The 20,760-nt window shown below is 41.1% G+C and overlaps 1 protein-coding gene across 1 annotated transcript in view; it reads left to right on the top strand.

The window, feature by feature from the left end:
- LOC105916377 (zinc finger protein 609) overlaps positions 1-20,760 on the top strand; it is a 104,009-nt gene that overhangs the window by 52,834 nt on the left and 30,415 nt on the right. The window contains exon 3 of the mRNA XM_021309631.2: positions 19,176-19,401. Coding sequence (XP_021165306.2) covers positions 19,176-19,401 — 226 coding nt within the window. The remainder of the gene's footprint in view (positions 1-19,175; positions 19,402-20,760) is intronic.

Here is a 20,760-nt window from a genome sequence, read left to right as displayed (position 1 = left end):
AGCTTACCAGATCCATGATTTTTCAGAGTTCAGGTATTATGAAGAAAGTGCTCAGAAAGACAAGACAAAGCAAATAGCAGGAGAGAGGGGGGCAGGGTAGGAGAGCAGATAAGGAGCTCTGGAGAGCTGAAAGACACGACCGACCTTGGTTTGATTCTGTTCTTACATCCTTGTATAAAAATTGTAGGAATCAAAGCAACATTCAGTTAGTCTAGATTAGATGTTACCCCTCCACTATGTTTAATATCATGTTTATCTCTTACGTGACTGAATTAGATACCAGCATAAGAGAGAGCTTTGGATTAATGTCTGAGCTGAATATGTTTCTGAAATGGCGAGAATGAAACGCAACACAAACGCAGGAACACAGAGACGAGGCTCATTTGGCACAAAGACACCACTTAAAAATGTTTTACACAGTGAAAAGATTAGATTCAGAAGCTTCCGTCGATAAGGGTTGACCTGGTGACCGCGGCGTGCTTCATCATCACGCCCCTCCTCCTCCTCCGGCACGCTCCACTCTGGCATACTTCATAACACAACACTGTCAATCTCCTGTTGTGTGCTGCATGTGTCAAAGGGCCGGCCTGGATAGTGTCCAAATGTGATTTTTGGGGCATTTTGGGGAGCTTTATGAAGTGGTTTATAGGGCTTTATCTGGGATGTCTCGAGGACAGCTAGAGTATTGGTGGTAACTCATGCTTTGTCTCTTCCTAGACAAAAAGAGCTCAGGATAAAAGCTATAGACATTTTCATTTCTTAATTAAATTTTAGAGGCAAATCAATGTTTTATTCAGTGTACATTCCTCCCGTTCAGCTCTATTTACCTTGGATTTATGCATTTGGAAACACACTAGTCTCACGAGATCTTTACACTGAAGCCGACTGTGTTAAATATGCGGAGGAATGTGAATATTTGACAATGAGGTAAAGCGTCTTGTGGCTCAGCGGCCTGGGCCTCGGTCCAACAGCTTAACTCGTCGTTGCCACACTGAAAATCCTCACGCCGATCTACTGCTCTGGAAGAGAGGGAGGAAAAATAAATACACTTTTCTTCACCAAGTATACAAGCATATGCGTCTTCCTTTGCCCCGCTGCCAAGCTTCTCCAAACCCGATGACATGCAACTGTTTGACTTTGGCACCGCGGAGCGGGTCACTGTTGACGTGACATTTTCAAATTTATGTCGTTGGCACGGGCGTCCATACCGGGCCTGACTTGGCCTGCGAAGGAATGAGAGTATTAAAATAACAGTCCAAAAGGAGTTATGATGAAGTACTTGTCAGCAGGACAACCCAATTAAACCAGCTCCGTTACCGAAAACCCAGCCAAACAATAACTTTGAGTACATTTTCAGTTTGAGAAGTATATATTTAAAAAAAAAAGAAAAAGAGGGACGAAGAGATCCCCGAAAGGCCCAAATCAAATATAAATTGGATGGGGGGACTATATAAAGAATTTATGGACTAACTACTAAAAAATATTGAATTTGACACCTTGCCTGCGACTTTATTGCCCCATCAGCAGTTTATTCCGCCTCTTGCTCCCAGAAGGCAAGTTTTTCCTTCAAGCGTCTTAATTCCCCCTTCTCCTTCTCTGTCTTTTACATTATTTATTGGTACACAATTTCCAGTAATTAAATCTGCAATACGACAAGTAATATGGTTGGGATGTCCTGTCTCAGAAACTGGCTGTATCCCCGTGACTTTTCCAGTCTCCTGTGCATGAAGGTTTTGATTTTTCTCATGCTTCTTGCTTTCCTTAAACATGCATCAAAGTCACCCCTGCCACAGCAGAGTCCTACGCCTCATGAATGCTGATTTGCTCACCAGAGACCGCGTCGGTGTCCTTGAATACTGAAGCGTTGCATTATCCGCTGTGAGAACGAGTCCCCTGTCGAAGCGCCGTTCGTCGTATCACGCTGTTTTTTTTTCCTCACATCCCGGTTCCAGACCCATATGGTCTGCAGTCTTCTGTTCTTTATTTAAAAGCCGTCCAGCGCAAGGTCAGGATGTGGATAATACAGCTGGAAATGATGAACTGTAGCCGCGCAGAGGGGAAAACGCTCGACGGTCCAGGTGGAAATTGGACTGAATGGCCGTGGCGTCGCCAGCATCATAGACGCAGTTCATCCTGCTGTAGTCAGAGTTCATATTTAACCTGGCTGTGGTCGACTGTCCATAATGGCTGAGGCAAGGCAGGGTTGGAGGAATGGTTAAAGCCAGTTTTTTCTTTTTATTGTGTGATCACATTATTCTCTTTAGAAAACATATCATTTGGTTGATACATAGAATTGCTTTGTAACTTATTATTTAAAAGGAGACAGTTGCTGACTACACAATTCAAATACTGCTGAGTGCTGTTTGTAACGCAGGAACAATGCAACATCGCTCCATCTCTGGGAGAGGAGGTCCAGTTTCAGCTGAAGGCGTCTTGTTCTTTGCTCCGTTTTGTCGACTTGCATCAGTCTCTGTCCACTGACGTCTGGTTGGCGGGCTAATGTCCTTTCAGGTCTCTGTGAGTGTCAAGTATGCTTTTAGGAAAATGTCTACAAAGTATGTAGGCTGAATAAATGAAATCTAAACAAAATGTAACGCACATTTGTTGGGATTCATTTAATAATTGGTTTTATAAAGCTCTTAAAAATCTACCGGTTGGTTATAGATGTTTTTTGTCATTTAAAAAAGAAAAAGAAAAAAAGAAGCTGTCCAGGAATAGTCTGGTGCAAGGCTATGAACGTTTCATCGGTATTACGTTGCCTGCTATAGGGATGTTTGCGTTCTACTCAGCTCACTCGCCAATGATAAATGATGATTTAATGCTTTCTTTGTTTAAATAACTGGCATCTCCCACCCAGACTTTCTGGACGACTTCACTGATCCTTTTTGGGGTTAAGTGGGACGCTGCAATGATATTTTAACTTAAGATTAAAGCACGCAGACTTTATTATTAGTTTTCTAAAGCACTAGGGCAACAAAAGGTCTTGAGTAAAGGCACGGCCCGCTTTGTTGAGCATCTTTGCACAGACTCTAGCTGCCGTCATCTCTGTTTGGGTGTGACTTGTTGATATTTTCAGCCGCAAACATTGGGTCTGTTAACGCAAATGGCAGTCATTTTATTTTAGCGTTCTAATGCAAAATGCGTGTTATCAAGGTTGGAAGTGAAGTTTAGACCCAGTTGGCCCTGTGGTATTACTAACCCTGTATTTTCCAGCCTGGCAACAATTTGGCTGCATACCGCGTAGCTAATTCAGCCATTTGATGAAGGCGTGTTGGACCAGAGACGCGCCTGAAAACGGCAGGACACCGCTTCTTGGGGACTGGAGTTTGACACCCCTGCCTTAGACCCTCATTTCTACAGTTTTTTCACGCTAGTTCATATAGGAATTGTTGTCCCTGCTTAGTAGCTTTGTTTAATTTATTGCACCGAAGTCTCCTTCATAACCAAATTTTTATTTACGAAGCTTTGATCCTGCATTTTATTTCTTCTGATAAGCAGGAGAAAAGCTGCAGCGAGCAACATTGTGGGAGTTTGTGAGAAACCCTGTTGTTGAAGTTAGTTGACATGCGGCTTTTGTCTCATTGTACTGTGAAAATAAACAGGTTTAATCAGAGATGAATGAATCGCATGCAAACAAGTTCTACTCAGTAGCAGTGATCTTTAACCATAGCTGCCTTTAGTCTTTGGATGAAGTAAAGAACACACGTGGACACTAGTGTTTTTATGCTGTTGACACTTCTGCATTATATATATATTTTATAGTTCTCTAAAGGTGTTTAGTGGATGTAGTTGCAGGCGGAGTACTGCAGGTGAAGAGAATACGAAGCTAAGTCTGTGTTTGTGAGGGAGGATGGGGAGTTGTTTAGTGTTTGGCAATAAGCTGAACTCGCACATTCAATTATGTTCTGCAGGAGGGACTCCTCTGTCCATCTGGAAAACTGAGTTCTATTTAATCGCATCCATTTGGCTTATGTATCCTTTTTAAGAATGAGACTTTGCTGCTCGCTCCATTTGTTGTAGCTATGTGCTGCGGGTATTACTTTAGTTGAGCATATAAGTGTAGATGGTTAGAGAAATGCCCACGGGTTGCCATAGAGACATTTATTGCAGCTTTAGTACTATACATTTGTTTTACTGGTGAACTTTTATTGTTCATGTCAATTCTGTGCTGGATTTTTAAGAATTTATAACTTCTTAATTATTTATTCCAGCCTCCCCCTTAATGACTTGAGTATGAATTATTAACGTCATAGAAAAAAAATGGTTAAAAAAAACCCCATGTATAGCTTGAAAATATACTCTTGCTTAATGGGCCTGTGGCTAATAATGGTTTAGTGGCTGTAATAAAACACAACTCATTTCTAATGACATCACAGAATGCAGTGCTTACACTGATACCTGACATAAACAAGTCACATCATGTTAAAGGGCAGTTATCTATCTTTGCACTGGCAGTACTTATAGCAGGAGCGCCCCCCCCCCTCCCCCCCGATTCCCCCGGCTCTTCTGGCTGTCAGTTTGACAGTCGGTCCTCAGGATAAATAAAGATGGAGGTATCATCTGTGTTCATGGACAGCAGCTGCAGACAGGGAGGAGGGTGTAATGGGGGACGACAATGACTGCTCTGACTGTTTATTTTTATCAGGGTATTAGCAGATTAGGCACTCAAACTAACAAGGTCATCAAAGTCTGATGGCTGAGAGCTGCAGGCCTCTGCTGAGCCTCCGGCCAGGGGGGGAGATTTGGTGCCATATAGCGGGTTTCATTTTACTCCTGCTCCCTCAACACCGCCACTTTCTGACTTTATTAGAGGTTTTAATGACCAGGAGAGAGGTTTTATTTATTCAGGCACTTGTTCCGGGAGTTCAGGCTCAGAGTTTCTTATGGGTTGTACTGAGGTTTTGTTGTGTTGTAAAAGTATTTTAGAAGTATTTAAAGGTTCCTTACTGCTTTTGTTCTGACAAGATGCATCTATTGGGTTGCTTTAAACCTCCTGAAGGAGCTTTTTTGTTTTTGACAGTCAATGAATTAGGTTTTATTTTGTTATTCAGTGGATTTGCAGCGCTTAAATTTAAAGTTTAGCTGTACAATAGGTGCAGAGGGTGGCAAAAATAAATATAGATTGGTTAAAAAAAAAACTTATCGCACTCATTGGAGGTCAAATTGTATTTCTTTAGAAGAGTTATTGTATGGGTGAGTTGGGGCATGGCGATATGGATTAAAGCTGCAGTAGTAAACTTTTGTAAAAAATGTTTTTGTTAAAACTATCATGGTTCTTCTGACAAACTATGAAATATGTGAAATATAAGACAGGAAAAAAATCCAGCTCTTTTCCCAGTGGTCCTAATGCCAATTTGCAGAAATACACACTCAGAGCCTGGAGGAATGTCTGGCTCTGATTGGACAAAAGTGTTAAAACGTTAAAAAGGTGTTGTGTAACCTGTGCTAGGCAGTACTAAAGTACTGTAATAACAGGATAAACTTGTGCAACTGCTGAAGATGATGTTTTGAGTCAAGGACGTTGACTGAGAGCGTGTTGCTCTTGCATGTAATGCCTGGACCTCCAGAGCAACTGATCCGTACATTACAGTCACTTCTCATTTTATTTCTAATGAGTAAACACTGCTATCAAAGGTTCTGGAGGCCGAGACCAAACCCCCCTACACAAAAGCCTAACAGGGAGCAATAAAGCAAAGTTGTCGAGAGTAGTGATAAATGAATTGAGATTAATGGAGGAAGTTCCTGCAATTGTCACCAAGAGGAGCGGAGAATGAGTTTAAGTACACTTTAATGTTAATGCACTGTCTTGTACTTGTGTTCTCCATATTGAGCACATGTATTATTGTGCTACTACATTATTGTCAGATATTTTATCGCTCAAATAAATATAGAAATATTATTGCTTCTACTTATTAATAAATTAATAAGGCAAGGCAAATTTATTTATAACTTTTCAATGTCCAATTGAGTTGTGATGTTCTTAATACTACCCAGCCCTACTGTTGAGGACAATTGGGAAGGGGGAACATCTGCCCCATCAGAAAAGGTTGGGTCAGCTACAGGAGTTGGAATAGTAGATGTTGGATCTGAGGTATAGGCCCTTTCAGATAAATTTGAGATCTTAAGAGGTTTAGGTTTTTTGTACCACTAGACTGTAATTCTAAAAGGTTTACTCAAACGTTGTACCTAGTACGGCCGGGCGATATGGCCTAAAATCAATGTTGCGATATGTTGAGCAGTTTACCTCTAGTAATAAATGGACGATAAGACCAACGACCCCAGAGATCAGATGTGGCCACAACGTATTTAATTACAGACTCTACACGTAGTGCAGCGTCTTAAAGGGACAGGAGCATAGCCTACCTTTACCTATAAAAACAACTTTCTTTCATTTTTTATTTTTTTTTTTAATACCGAAAATGGTGACGTGGGTAAAAGGACCTCGATTATTGTCGTAAATTTTAGTTTTGGTAAATTGTCGGTCAATCGACCAGGCCTGGTACATAGATGTTGAAGGTTGTGGCTAGCATGATAAGGTGTGCGTGCAACAGAATATGTGTCAGGTAGCTGAAGTGGTTTAGGACCAAAACACATGCAGGAAGAAGGCAGAATACCAGGATTCAGCCAAAACTAAACTCAGTCTGCCGCAGTTTTATCAATATAGAGTTGGTTGTTAGTATTTGATGGATGATCATCAAAGCTATCTTTGTCCTCCTTGTATGTTGAAAACCCGGCTCCAGGTTCGCTGCCCGACTCAGATAATGCATTGTGTGGTAACCTACTCATCCCTACTATATTATTAACCTGCTAGTTTTCCCTTTCACCATTATCTGTGTTGAAGTGTCATGTGGAAATGAGCTCTGCAACAGTAGACGCCTCAAGGTGCATTAAGGTGTGAAAGCCTATAGGATTTTTTTTGAGGCTTTAGTGCAGAAACTACTGGCACTTGGAAATAGTGCGCATCACTACCCATTAAAGTAGACATGGTTCAATGAGACAGCCTGCATTTGGGGTCAATGAGAGTAGCAAACCCTGGGTAGCGAGGGAGACTGAGGGACAGAGCATGCAGTGTGGCCCAAGGGCCATTCGTTAGAACAAAGCTCAGTACACTTCTCCATATGTACAGATATACATCTCTACTCCTACAGCCTAAGCCTTAACCTTTGTTCATTTATCATCTGAGGCTCCATCTGGACAGCTAAAACCTTGACAGCATCTTTTTTTTTTTTGTTTTAGGATAAGCCATGAGTGATCTTTGGGAGCTGTTTGAAGGGTTATCTAAACATATCTCCCTTTTCCGTAGCTGTGCAGTAATTTCTACTGTGTCTTTTTTTTTTGTTGTTGGTGTAAGCCGACGTTATGCAGAACAATGGTGAGTAATTCGGCATAAATCTCGTCTGAGCAAATCGTGTTTATTGATGCGTGACTCAGGACTGTCTTTCTAATGTTTGGAGAAGGCACCGCCCACAGCAGAGTGTTAACACAAGGGAGACAGATTAACAGAACATCTATAAATAGTTTGAGGTTGGGAACTCTGGGGAAATCTCAGCCTGAATAGCAACTTGTTTTCTTTGTATGTTATGTAGGACTTGGAAAATGTCCTTGGTTGCTTAGCTGATAAGATTTCAGGATAGTGTGTCTGGGTTCAAGTGTTGTTACCCTGCTTGATTTTAAACTGCCTTTGGCTTTTCAAAGCAGACAATAAGTTGAAAGGTAAAACCGTCTTTTTGCTCACGGCTGTGTCAAGAATAAAGTAAACCATGTGGGTTTACTTTATTCCTGCTTTCCTTGGCTGTATTTTCACAAAGCCTTTGCACTCGTAAAAGCTCTGATTCATGGGTATTTGGGTGGGAATTTAGGTGGCTGAGTTGTTGATGACAGCCTTTCAGTTTGCTGTCAGGTTTCCCTTTACCATGAGATAAGATTTATGGCTGTGGAGTGGGCTGGCGAAAGAGAAATCCTCGTGGGCTCAGCTTAGCTTATCTGGATTTCTGCTCCCAGAGCAGCTTCTCTCCCTGTCGGAGGCAAGTGGGTGACCTTGACAAGGATGGGGTGTATCGTTGTAATAGATACTGTTGTTGTATATAGTCATGGTGAGGAATGTGACAAGTGGATAGAATCCCAAATCCACGTTTAGATAGTATAGGGTTGAACTAGCTGAGAACATAGTGGCTGCAGCAACTGCTTCAATAACTGATTGTGAGGGATAGTGATAGCTCTTTTCTTTATTTTGAGGATTTCTTACCAAGTTGGGGAAAAAAACACAAGTTCTAACATTATATATAGTGTGTGTGTGTATAAAGCACCGTTTGTTTTCAAACACTGATTTGGAGTTAACGTTTTAAACTGGCTTAAGCATCTCATACTAGCAATTGGTGTGATTTTCACAGCTAGCAGTACAAAATAACTTTGTGTGTGTATTCTGTATTTCATCACCTTAACTACTGCTAACATTGCCAAATTCAGCTTGAAAGACAGAGATTGCAAGCTCAGTTGAAAGAGACTTTGCTCTGCTCAGGTTGACCTTCCTGTTATCCCCTGAAAGTTGTGCTCTCTCAGTACTTTCAATTGTTGTTACTGAAAAGTGCTTGTGCTTTATAAATAAACTTGCTTTGCCTCTCAAAACCCAAAAAACGTTATAGAAATGACGTTTCCTGCCAAACAACTTCTTAAATCTCCGTGTTTTCTCTTACTTTCAGTTGTTTAGTATGTCCACATGGGTTTTATTTGTAGTGCTTAGAATGGTGCGTTCAGGCGTCAAGCTAAGACTCTTATTACTAGCTAAGATACACCCAAGGTTGATTTGGTTGCTTGAAACTAAACAATAGCTATGTTTACATTGGACGCAAGTAATCTGAATAAATGGCCGATTGCAATAAAAATGTGTCATATAAACACGGAAATGGGAATATTGTGATACGCTCAACCGGAATGAAATTTTATTTCAAATGAGACTGGTGGTTTATGCCAATTGTTAATCTGTCATTCAGACAGTGTGTGTCCTATGCCTGCTGCGTGTAAATGTACATAATGATCGTATTAATTGATTTTCTTTTGCCTATATAAACAATGTATGGAGATAATTCTTTTCCTTTTCAATCCGAACACATTTCAGTCCGATCAAGGAATTTTGCAAATGTAAGCATAGCTATTGTCTCAGTAGGCGTAGTTCAGTCAGCATGAATAACTGGGCCGCCAGCATGATGCTCCATAATTTAAAATACTGACATCACTTTTGATGGTTCTGGTCACTTGTCAGGTACCCACACAATGCCTTCTAAACTAAATTCATGCTGCCCCACATATTTCCTTTGTTGCTATAAACAAAAAGGGATGTCCAGACTGCTTTGCTTCCCTGCACAGCGCTTTCACTGCTCATGATAGCAAACAGCCCACCCTTGTGCACTTTCCACCCAACCCCCACAGAGCCAGCGAACAAACAATACCCGGCCCAGTCTCAGAGCAGCCAGCTGAGCCAGAAAAGAGAGGAAGGAATTAGGTTGACAAGGTCAAACTGAACCAAGACATGAGGAAAGTGTACCACTCCACCTGCTGAATGTTAGGCAGTACGCCATGCAGTCTACCCGCTAACAATCTCACATAGGTCACACTTTTTCATGGGTACTTCAGCCATGCTGTCTACTCTGAAGAATTCCTTTTCAACTTTGACTGGAGCTCAGAGCATGCCCTGAGGACGTCATAAATACTATTACATTATATTATAATAGTGTTAGTAAGCTTGTACTAGTTGTTCAATTGACAAGGGAATTTGGATTGATACAGTTTACTCTGCAGACTACCTTACTTTCCTATTTTTACTGTAATCTGAGGTCTCTGTCTTGTTGACAGGTTGTGAGCTGCAGCGTTTTAAATAATTGAAGAGTTCAAAATGGCTACTGCCAAACTTAATACATGTGTTGCTACATGCTTGTTCATTAGGAGCGAATGCTGCAAGCCCGTGAACGGATGCATTCAACAGGGTTTCCCAAGATACAGCACGCTTTAACAATTTTAATGTACTAAAATTGACTCCTTTGTTTTACCACTAGGAATTAATTGAAAACAACTTGAATATTTCTATATGGGTTGACAACATATCTCTGTATATAAACTGGATTTTTGTTGTTTATAAAATGCCTTCAGCTGACATTTGTTGCGAAACTGAATTGACTTGAAAGTAGGTGTGAAATATTTTACCGGGGTGTAATATAATATACGCGTTACATTTTCTCTAAAGCTGAGACTGTCTTTTTCTTTTTTTTTTCTAGTACCATGATGAGAATGACTTATCCTTATTTGAATCAAATTTTGATTCTTGTTAGATCTATTGCCATAGAAAACGCACCTTGCCTTGAGTTTTTTTCTGTGGATACATGGTGCTGAATGTGTACATGAGCATGAGGTTGACTTAATGTATATAAAAAAGCATTTGGACCACTGCGGTATTAGTTTCTCTGTTTCCAAATGAAGTGTAATTATGTGTATTGTTTAATGATCAGATTAAGGAGTCCTACAAGCTAGAGATGCTCTGATCCAGGATTGTAATATCTAAATTCAAAGATGTCGAAACCAATATTTACCAGTCCAGAACATCTTTACTTAAACATGTATTGTCTTTGTTGCGGTGGTCTGAGCAGTTATGAGAAAATCACAAAGGCGTCATCTACTATACTGCTCCAGTGTTAGGGATGCACAATATATCGCCATCGGCAAACGTTGGTCATCTCTCAGCATATCAACATCGGTCCAATAAGTAAAACTGGGCCGAATTTCACAGCCAACGTTTATTTCCATCTAGTTGGCCTTTGTGCCTGTGTTTCAGGAGGGAGAGGGATGGGGTTGGTCATTTGTTGTTTGTTTGTTTTTGGTCATGTGACAGTGACAATACATCACAGCCAGGATTGTGGGGTTTTTATATGATGCGATGTCAGCAGTGTGGTCATTTTTCACGGTCTCGAAAGACGACATAGGAAAAGCAGCGTGTACGTCCAGAGTCTAGACTATAACCCACGTTAAAAAAATTCAGTTAGCATAGTTTTCAGTCGGTACAAAACTTCCCAAAATTAGATCATCCCAGAAATGTAAATGTTTGTGTGTATATTTGTACATGCATATACATATCAGTTATTGAACATAACAGCAATATTAATTTTGTATATCGATATCGGTCTAAATCAGTGCATAACTATCCAATTTGTGCTCATAACTTCAGTTGTGTTAATATTTACAAGACTGATAATTACATAATGCGCCTCAGAACCACGCCTTCATATCTATATCAACATTATCCTACAGAGATTGTAAATCTACATACAGAATGCGTAGTATAATGGGCAGAAAGGAGCAGTAGTTTAAAATGGACTGCTGGTGTTATTGGGTAGTACATTGTGGTGAAATGTTCTGAAAAGCCGCTACATCTCCTCAGTAAACTCAGGCTTCTGTAACGGCCTTCGACCATATGTTTAAACTGGACTCTGGCAAATGTGAAAATTCACCAATTGAAATATTAGTTTAAATACTCATTTTTGTGAAATGCTCCTGTGTTTAGTGATGACCAAAAGCTGTTTTATGGGCTTAAACATTTATAGTAAGATCAGTTGAACTGTGACCTCCTTTAACACCCGGGTTTGGTGGCTGGATCAGCGGCCTGACTCTGACATCGGATTAGGGCTGAACAATTAATCGCATTTTCAATATAATCGCAATTTAAAAAAACGCAATTTCCAAATCGCAGTCTGCAATTTTTGGCTATGTAACAATCAGGGAATTAGACACGTCCATTAGGTGTTGGTAAAATGTTTAAAGTGGGTTTGCCTCCACATGGAAGGGAAGACAGTTGCAGCAGTGAGATAATCTAATTTTATTACTTGTTTTAGAGTTTATATAATCATACAAAGCATTAAGTACAGGTCAGTCAGTTTAATACATAGACTTGCTTGTTGGCTGCACTTTATGTTCAACAAGGATTGATGTCCAAATCAACTAAAAGCTGTTCTCTTGAATAATATTTTGATTAATAGAAACATTAAAAGTTCTTGTTTTGAATAGTCCTTGTTTACAAACGTCTTTATTTAGACGCCATTTTTGTTGCTTGTGGTAATAATATAAACTCTTAAAATGCTTGACAATAAAAGTGATTTTTTTTTTTTAAACCAATGCAGGCTTAGTTTTAAATCCCACTGTGATCATATCATAAAAAGAACAGAGTCTATACTCTGTGACTTCACTTGGTAAATTAGGCCGCTGCTTTATAAGTGAACAAAGTGGTAAGCTCCACTTATCTTGGCTCGGTTCTCTGCCCTGCGGTCCCTGGCGCCTTCTGCCTTTTTAGATCACTTTTACTTCCCATTATGTCGCTGGTAGCTGTTGCACTATTTCCCTGACTGTTGCAGGCTGTCCTTTCATCAGGAGCTCTATCCACATAGACCCTCTTGTGCTTTTTATACAAGACAAATGCTTTTGTTCTGAGTGTACTCGCTGCAAAAGGGACTATTCACAGCGCGTTGCTATAATACGCTGTTGTGAAATGCATGTCTTACATAAAAATGTACCTGCATGCCAAAAATATTTTGGGTTTTCTAACAGCTGCGCTGTATTTCACAACTAGGGCTCAGAGCTGTGCTTGCTTGTATATGAAGCAACTCTTCATGATGATTCAGTTCAAGGTGCATCGTAATTTACAATCTGCAAGCTGTGTAAAGCGTGTTGTCGCTGAGCACATAGATGTTTTATTTAAAATGTCCTCTATATGTGTCAAACGGCAACTAGCTGAGTCTCTAGCTGTTTAAATTGTTTAGACCCTTTCTGGCACATTACGTGTCTAGTGAGACTGTAGGGTCAGGGGTGACTGATTTCATCGCAGTTTAGTTTCCTCTCTGTATTATTTATGCTTTCTCGAAATCACATTAGCAGCTGAAACCGAGAGGAGTTGCCTAGAAACTGAGAACCTTTCCCAGCTGGTGGTCTACAATAGATGTCAGGTGTTCCCGTTTGTGTTTTCTCTCTCCGTCTGTGATTAGTGTCAGCTTCAAAGAGAGCGAGGGACAGGAAGTGTGCAATGTCTAAAAACTGGTCCATTTTCTGTCTTTTTTTGGTAATGTTTTTATTTAAATGCACTAGATTTTGTATGCTAGTAATACTGAGTTTTCTTGATTGGTTAGAATTCAAGTTCAGCTGATTGTAAAAACTTGTGAGAGATTTCAACAAAGTTGTTTGCAGCCAGAATTCTGTAACTTGTCTATTTAAAGTTGAGAGCGGCAGTAATCTGATCCAGGAAGAAGTGTAAGAACAGTGTCTCCTCTCGTCTTAAGCCTTAATAGCTACAATTCTTTTTTTTTTCTTTTTTTTAGTGACTTAAACTATTGCAGGGACTTCCACCCATTAACCCGAGATGTTGAAAGCCTGGTTTTATTGTGTTTGGATTTAGCTTTACCAAAGGGATTTTAATTTTCCCGGTCCACTCTTGAGTCCTGGTCTGGAGGTTGGACTTTCAGATTACCCTGGGATTATTAAGGGGTCGTAGTGGATTGTTTAAATGGAAGTGGTGATAGTGGAAGAGAGCAGCAAAGACTCTGTATTACAGTTTGATATATCAACACTTTGTGTGATACAAAATAATAAGCAAGAATGTCTCGTTGTAAAAGTCAAATAGCAGTATTCTATTGTTTAGAATACTTTTTGTTATGATTTGATTGTCAAATAGTTACAGGATTTCATTTCATTTAGGTTATTTCAGTTTCAAAAGGCTTCAGTTTGTGCAAACAGTGGACCTAATTTTACCTGCAAAAGCGTAGATGTTTAGTACTTAAGTTATTTTCTGTTAAAACTTGCACATCCTCGGGCATCCACACGTTGGGGAAGGTGGATAAATAGTGAAATAAAATATATATTTCACATAAAATGTAGCTCAGGAGCATTCCGTTTTTGTTAAACATCTAACAAATTTCGATTGACTGGGGTTTCCGATCAAAGCTTTCCATAAAGTCATTGGTCCCGGACATCTGAGTTAATTTTTCCCCCGACACCAGTTGGTCTCATTAGCCGCACCTCCAGCGTGACGCGTCACTAGAGCTGGACGATACGGCCAAAACTCATATCACAATATTTTCTTAATTTCGGTCGATGTAACATGATTACAGTAAACAAAATAAAAGCCTCAGAAAGACTACCAAGAATGCCCATAACAGATGCCTGTATAAACTTATGACAGTTATTTTGCCATGTTTATAAAACTCCTCCAATATAACTTTTTAGAGATATTTGCTTTAAAAAAATAAAATAAAACGCAGAAATATACATAAAACCCGGAATGTCGGTGAGTGACAAATGATGTAATCGAAGACTGCAATGTATATTGAAATATTGGAAATGTCATATCACCTTTGTTTGAATAAAGTTCTATTGATATATTGAATTATTGTCCACCCCTACGTGTCGCGACGTTTTGCACAGCCAGTTTTTAAGAAATCAACGAGTATTTTTGGGCACAGCTGCTAAAAAATGTATTCTAGACTTTATTTTCTCAAACTGACGATCCCACAGCTCGGCTTTCTCAAGGGACGTAGAAGAGCTGCTCAGAGAGCTGTCGAAACACCGATCGTTAAATTTTATGACGTTCAAAGCAACATGCTAAGTTTATAAGGCTGTGGAGCAAGTTTTTCTGTGATTTCCAGCTAACTACACACAGTTTTCTGGAACAACGCTTACATATTTCACCAAACAGATCTTCAGCGAGTGGCGTCAAAAGATGCTAGCATTAGCTGGTCACCAACTTCAAGCGCTCCAGATATCACCAGCATGAGCAAAGACGCCAGCCACTTGTAGAAAACAGTCCGGATAAATCTTTCGAAACAAAAGACGACACTGTGTCTGTTTCAGGTGAACATTTTAGCAGCTTCTTATCCGAGGTAATTTTCTCAGAGCAGCATTTTAAACCGGGGGGGGGGGCATATGTCGCAGTCAGGAAAAATGGACGTCAGATTATCCAGGATGTCATGGGTGAGCGATTGCTACACAGTCACAGTACTAATACAGACCAGGTCATACTAATGGAACATGTTAAGGTAAATGACTGCAAACACACTGATATTAAAGTGTAGCGTCGGACGACTGCTTTTTATTGTGTTAAATAACTGATGGGCAGAAAATAATGATTGGGGTATTCTTGCATGAATGTCGTTTTTATATATTTTTTATGTAGAAGTTGCTAGAAAAAAGGTTAGCTGCGATAGGTGATTTCAAACCAATCATCATTTCACTAACAGACGGATTAAGCCATGCGTATGCTCTGGCCTTGAAGCCCACCCTACACTATCCCTGTGTTGGGATATTTGTGGTGTTGTAGTAAATTATTTACGTCTGGCCCACTTGTGCTGTAGGTATAACCATAAGTACACAAGCTGTCCACCGCCACCTTTTTCCTTTGATATGAAATACCGTAGCAACACTTGGTTTACGGCAAATGGTAAAAAGGTTTGCAGTCAGTCTGCATGATTTAATGTAAGGGAAACAGCTGAGAGGCCAACCGAGAGGGAAAATCTGGAATGAATTGGAGAAGAAAAAGCGACTTTTGGCATTTATTTTATCGCAGATGCTAATGCAAAGAAAACAGCAGGGGAAATATGACTGCTGGGCGTAGAACCACATCTGAAGATGGGCCTTTCTGTGAGTTGCGGCTGCTTAGTGCGAGCGCGTAAACCATGACCAGAACATTTATTATGCGTCCGTGTTGAACGGGAGGTCTGTGTGTGAAAAAGATTTCAGGCCTTGCTCAGTTGCTTAGAGTGACTCACAGCTATTTTAAAAAAACGGGATCCATGCTACACATGATGGGATTACACTGGAAAAAATCAAAGTCTGTTATGTCTCACAGTTTCTTGGAGCTCTCCTTAAGACTTGTTTTCTTTTCTTTATTTTTTTTTTTCCTGATGTATTTTCCGCTGTTGAAAGTCACATGGGGTGCTGCCTATTTAAAGAGATGAGAAGTGCTGGTGATTAATCAGCAAAACTAACTCTCTATGCTGAGATGTCCTTGGAATATATGTGTACTAATGATGACTAAACAAATGTTTTCAGCATCATTTTATTGCCGCCTCATGATCTGTGCAACTCCGAGCAGTAAAGGTCAAACCCTTTGCTCCTCGGACATTGCTCTCTCGTGTTTTTCATCTATCCCCGTCTTCATTTAACTGCGGTTCGTGGGTGTTTGTCTCAAAGATGGTTTAAAACATTTGCATCTCTAATCCAGAGCAGAGCATGTTTTTATTGTTTCAAGAGCGAGCCAGACAGGAGACTTTACATCAGTCCCCACATTTGCATTTCTGTGATTGGAAAAGGACTGTAAAATAGAAAGAATTGGCCGTTACTACAATAAACAGCCTTTTCTGCTTCCTTCAAAGCCATATGAGTACAACTACAGATGACTGATTGAGACACTTAGTTGCATAGTCTAATAAAAAGTTGAAGTTGAGACTACCGTGCCCAGTTTAAAGCGCAGTACGTTCGCCGCTGTTTGGGTTATTGTGTGAATTCCCCCTCAGTCTGAGCCCTGGTTACACACAGCTCCAGCCCCAGTGTGGTAAGCATTATTTTTTTTCCCCAGTGTGGCTTTCTCAGGGGGTGGGTTGGCACGGGGATTCAGTTTGGGAAAAAAAGATTGCGTGACAGTCGGGCATTGTGGTTTTCAAAATCCGTCTATCAAGTATTGCAAGGAGGGGAAGAAATCTTGGAATTTGGCAAAGGCCTGGCGTTGGGCGAAGCCTTATAATCTTACAAGCTCTGTAGTTGGGTTGCTTGTGGTTTTTTCCAAAGAACCTCCAGCAAAACGTCAAGCTCTTTGCTTGTTTGTGTGTGTACTACAACCCTGAGGGGGAAAATCCTTTCACTCACTCGAGCGTCGATTCAGCATGTAAATACAGCAGCGTTACCTGCTTTCATTTATGTCCGCTTTCTGTTCAATCGCACTTCTTTGAATGGTCCTTTTGAGTGTGCCGGCTTTCTCAGGGGAGTTCTAACACTCCAAATGAAAGGACTTTATCACTGATTTATATCACCAGCTTAGCATATTAAAGCCCATCCAGACGGTTTCTAATTTAACAATGGAAGATAATGCAGTGAAATTCAAATGCACATTAATGGAACAAAGAAAAAGGAGGAAAAAAAAAGAGTACAAATAGAAAAATAATTGGGCTGATTCATACTTTTACAGTTATAAATTTAAACCAAGAAAAATAATTGCACGGCTTTTTTGTCTGTGTTCTTAATGTCTCCCCCATGTTGCTATTTTTTGTTTTCATTTTATACCATTATAAGTAAAATTAAGGGTTGTCTCAAAAAAAGGTTGTCAGAAATTTCAAAATCAATAGAGATGCTAAGATATGCGATAGGGCTGCACAATTAATCACATTTTCAATATAATCGCAATTTTAAAAAATAGAATTTCCAAATCACAGAGGTCTCTATTTTTGGTTAAGAGCAAAAAGTGTAATTAGTTACAACACAACAAACATGGTTAGCTTTGTGTTAATAGGGCAGATAAAACCATAGGCTTATTTAACCAGCCTCCTTTATTTACCTCCATTTCCTTTCTGTTTTGCACATCTTTTTACTGTGACTATTGATAATTTCGACCAGCCAACCATTGGATGGCAACAACTCGATGTGATTTACCCGTTCCATCTCATCCACCGAGCGCAGCATCTTACCCATCAGAACCGAATTATTGACGTTGGTTTGTTAAAGTGAGCCATCCACGCCGACATCAGAAAGCCATGAAGCACAAAGCTTATGGGAGCTAATATCACATTTAATCAAGGATGAACGTTTGGTTTTCAAAGTACTCTGGTTGTCACAGACTTTGTGTGACTGATGCAGCCCACACAGAATATTTCGCTTTATAATTAACTATATCCTAAATGGGGGGTGGGGGGGGGAGCTATAATCTTCTCCATCTATGACACTTAGTCCTGAAAGATTACAATCATCCTGAATGAAGCAAAAAAAAAACTCAGTACGGTAATTAGTTTTTCGTCTTTCCTAGCCGAGATGAGATTAATCAGGCCAAGTTTGATCAGCGACATCGGAGAACCGTAGAGTTACAGTCGGTGCTTGTTCGTCTTGTAAAGCTTCGTAAAGCTCCAGCAAAGCTCCCTGAGCGGAGACAATTGAAATCAGCAGCTCATCTGTTTGGTTCTGGATCAAAGTGGTCGACTCGCCGACTTGTCTCAACGCATCAGGCGTCACAGTCAGGAGCGACTGTCTTTAGGTTCTGGATCGCTAAGTGCTCTGCAAACAATTATTTAGAGGCTTTGCGGGCTGATAATCTACTGTGTCAGTTGTTGTTTTGTCATCTAAGCGTAATTGGATTCAGCGTTGGCAGCATATTCCAGAGCACTGAGTGGTTTGTGCCCAATTAATAAATGCTGGCTGCAGCCTGGCATTCCTCCTGCAGTTCACTGCTAATTATTCGGAGCGCTTTAGTATCGACTGCCTTGGAGAACGAGAGCTACGGGCGAATTCACAGAGGCCCTTTAGCCAAAAAAATAATAAATCATCACCAGTTCTTTTTAGTTTTGTCCACCCAGGTTTTTCTGCCTCCACTTTGGGTTGCCCTCCCTGCCTCGCTGTCCTTTTCACTTCCCGTTCCCACGCGGACCCCGCCGTCGTCTCATTGCTGTCACGGCGTGTCAGAACAGGTGAAATCAATTACTGACCCTCAGCGGCCTACTCCCTTACCGCAACTAGCTTTTTAATAGAGAGAATTAATGAGCGATCAGTCTGTGAGATGATTCGGTGTCATGGATCCGGCTCTGCTGTGTGCGAGGGAGGAAAGCTGGAGGGGCTGGGGGGTGTTTGCTCGACCCTGCATTTCTAATTCTGTCCTTCCACAGAGGCAGTTAAGGCGGTTCACATTCCTCCGCTTCATTCCCTGACTGCTAATCACCTCTGAGGTTGAGGAGAAAGGTTGAGGAAAGGCACAGCGGTACACTGCACCACTTACGGCTGCGTCGCCCTTTCTCGACAGCCACCGAAATAGCAGAATATCTCTGTGTCCACTTCCCTTTCTTTCCCCGCGCGCTGAATCTCGGCGTCAGCTCTGCGTGTGATTAGAAAGTGGCTCTGAAGTGTGTCATGGGCTCCCGTTTCCTCTCTCAAAACCTCCTCGTCCTTCTTCGCAGATGGAATCTCCTGTCTCCACGCCAGCGCCTCCCCCCCTCCACCTCCTGGCCGCGGTGGGCAACAGCGAGATCGCCTCGCCGTGCGAGCAGATAATGGTGCGCACGCGCTCGGTGGCGGTGAACACGTCCGACGTGGCCCTGGCGACGGAGCCCGAGTGCCTGGGGCCGTGCGAGCCCGGCACCAGCGTCAACCTCGAAGGCATCGTGTGGCAAGAAACTGAAGACGGTAAGGGAAGCGGTTTGACACACAGTAGTTCTGCTTTTTGGTTTGCACAAGAGGAAATGTAGTAAAATGTAATTGTTTGTTTTCTGCACACTCTCATAACAGCATGGTTTCCTTTTGGGCTTTTAATTGTGCATTTTAGCAATTATTTGTGTCAGTATTGATTATGGATTTGTTGGGTTGTTGAAACAATAGTTGGGTGCACAAGTTTGTGTTTCTTGTCGATTTTCTCTAATCTACTCTGTCAAATATACACATACATCCCCTAATATGTGGGTAAATGTTCCTTAGCAAGATGCACCTTGTCATCAATAAGCTGCTGGCACAATACTGACTGCTCTTCTTATTCGTTGGTTGGTTTCCTGGGATTGACCGGGTCAGGTAGTCTCTAAATGTTCAATAGGGTTGAGATCAGGACTTTGGGAAGCGAATACCAGAAGTTTAATGCTAGCCTGCTGTGTTCAGGGAGTGGGGGTCTAGCAAGATGCTGGCACACTGGAAAGGGCCCAAGTTCCCAGGTTTGAATCCCACAGACTGGCCCTCCAGGTCCCTTAGCAAGACCGTTATGCCCACAATGCTGTCCGGGTGCCACCCGCTGGTCCCTAAAGGATAAGTTAGATGCAGTGGACACATTTCTTTGGAATTTATTTCCAATTGACCAATGAAGATTGTAATTATTATATATTGTGTGTTTGGTATCATTGTCCTGCTGGTTTATCCAATTGTATCCAAGTGTCAGTAGTCCTGATTGTTGATCTGAGGTGAAGCTAGAAGACTTTTGAGGCAATCATTACCAGTTTTGTCTAGTTAACCAGTGCAGTGTTTGTAGGTGTGAAAGCCTTACCCCTGACTTGTCTAAACATGCTTTGTGTCGCGGTGGCTAGACGCCTCAGTCGGTCTACTTTGGTCAAGGCGTTAGGCCTGTCCATGAGGGCTGCTGCAAGTTTCCTTCAGGATTCAAGGTGTTAATTTCAGAGCAGGGACTTCCATCTTGGTCAAGAGGCTCTTAGTTCATGTTGACGATAAACTGGACAGAGAAACTCGTTCTGCACCAGGTTCCAATTCAAGGCAGACATGAGTTGTGAGGGATTCTTGGGTTGCTCTTCTTTTATTTAACCCAAGTCTGTATCAGATGGTTAAAGCTTGAACACGGTTCAGAACTGCCTTGGAATGGATAACACGGACCGATAGCTCAACTCTATGGAAAATGTATAGATTATTCTTAAAACAGGTTCACATGTATCAATAAGGAGTAAAAATATTCAGGCCAATGTTGGGTGTATGTAAACTTCTGGCCAACGTGTACATAGTGACTGTTGCTTGTGTGTGTGCGCACAAGACATCAAAGAATTTCTTTTCTAA

The sequence above is a fragment of the Fundulus heteroclitus genome, chromosome 4 (genome assembly GCF_011125445.2).
Source record: "Fundulus heteroclitus isolate FHET01 chromosome 4, MU-UCD_Fhet_4.1, whole genome shotgun sequence".
Taxonomy (NCBI): Eukaryota; Metazoa; Chordata; class Actinopteri; order Cyprinodontiformes; family Fundulidae; genus Fundulus; species Fundulus heteroclitus.
This window is presented reverse-complemented; position numbering and strand designations above follow the sequence as displayed.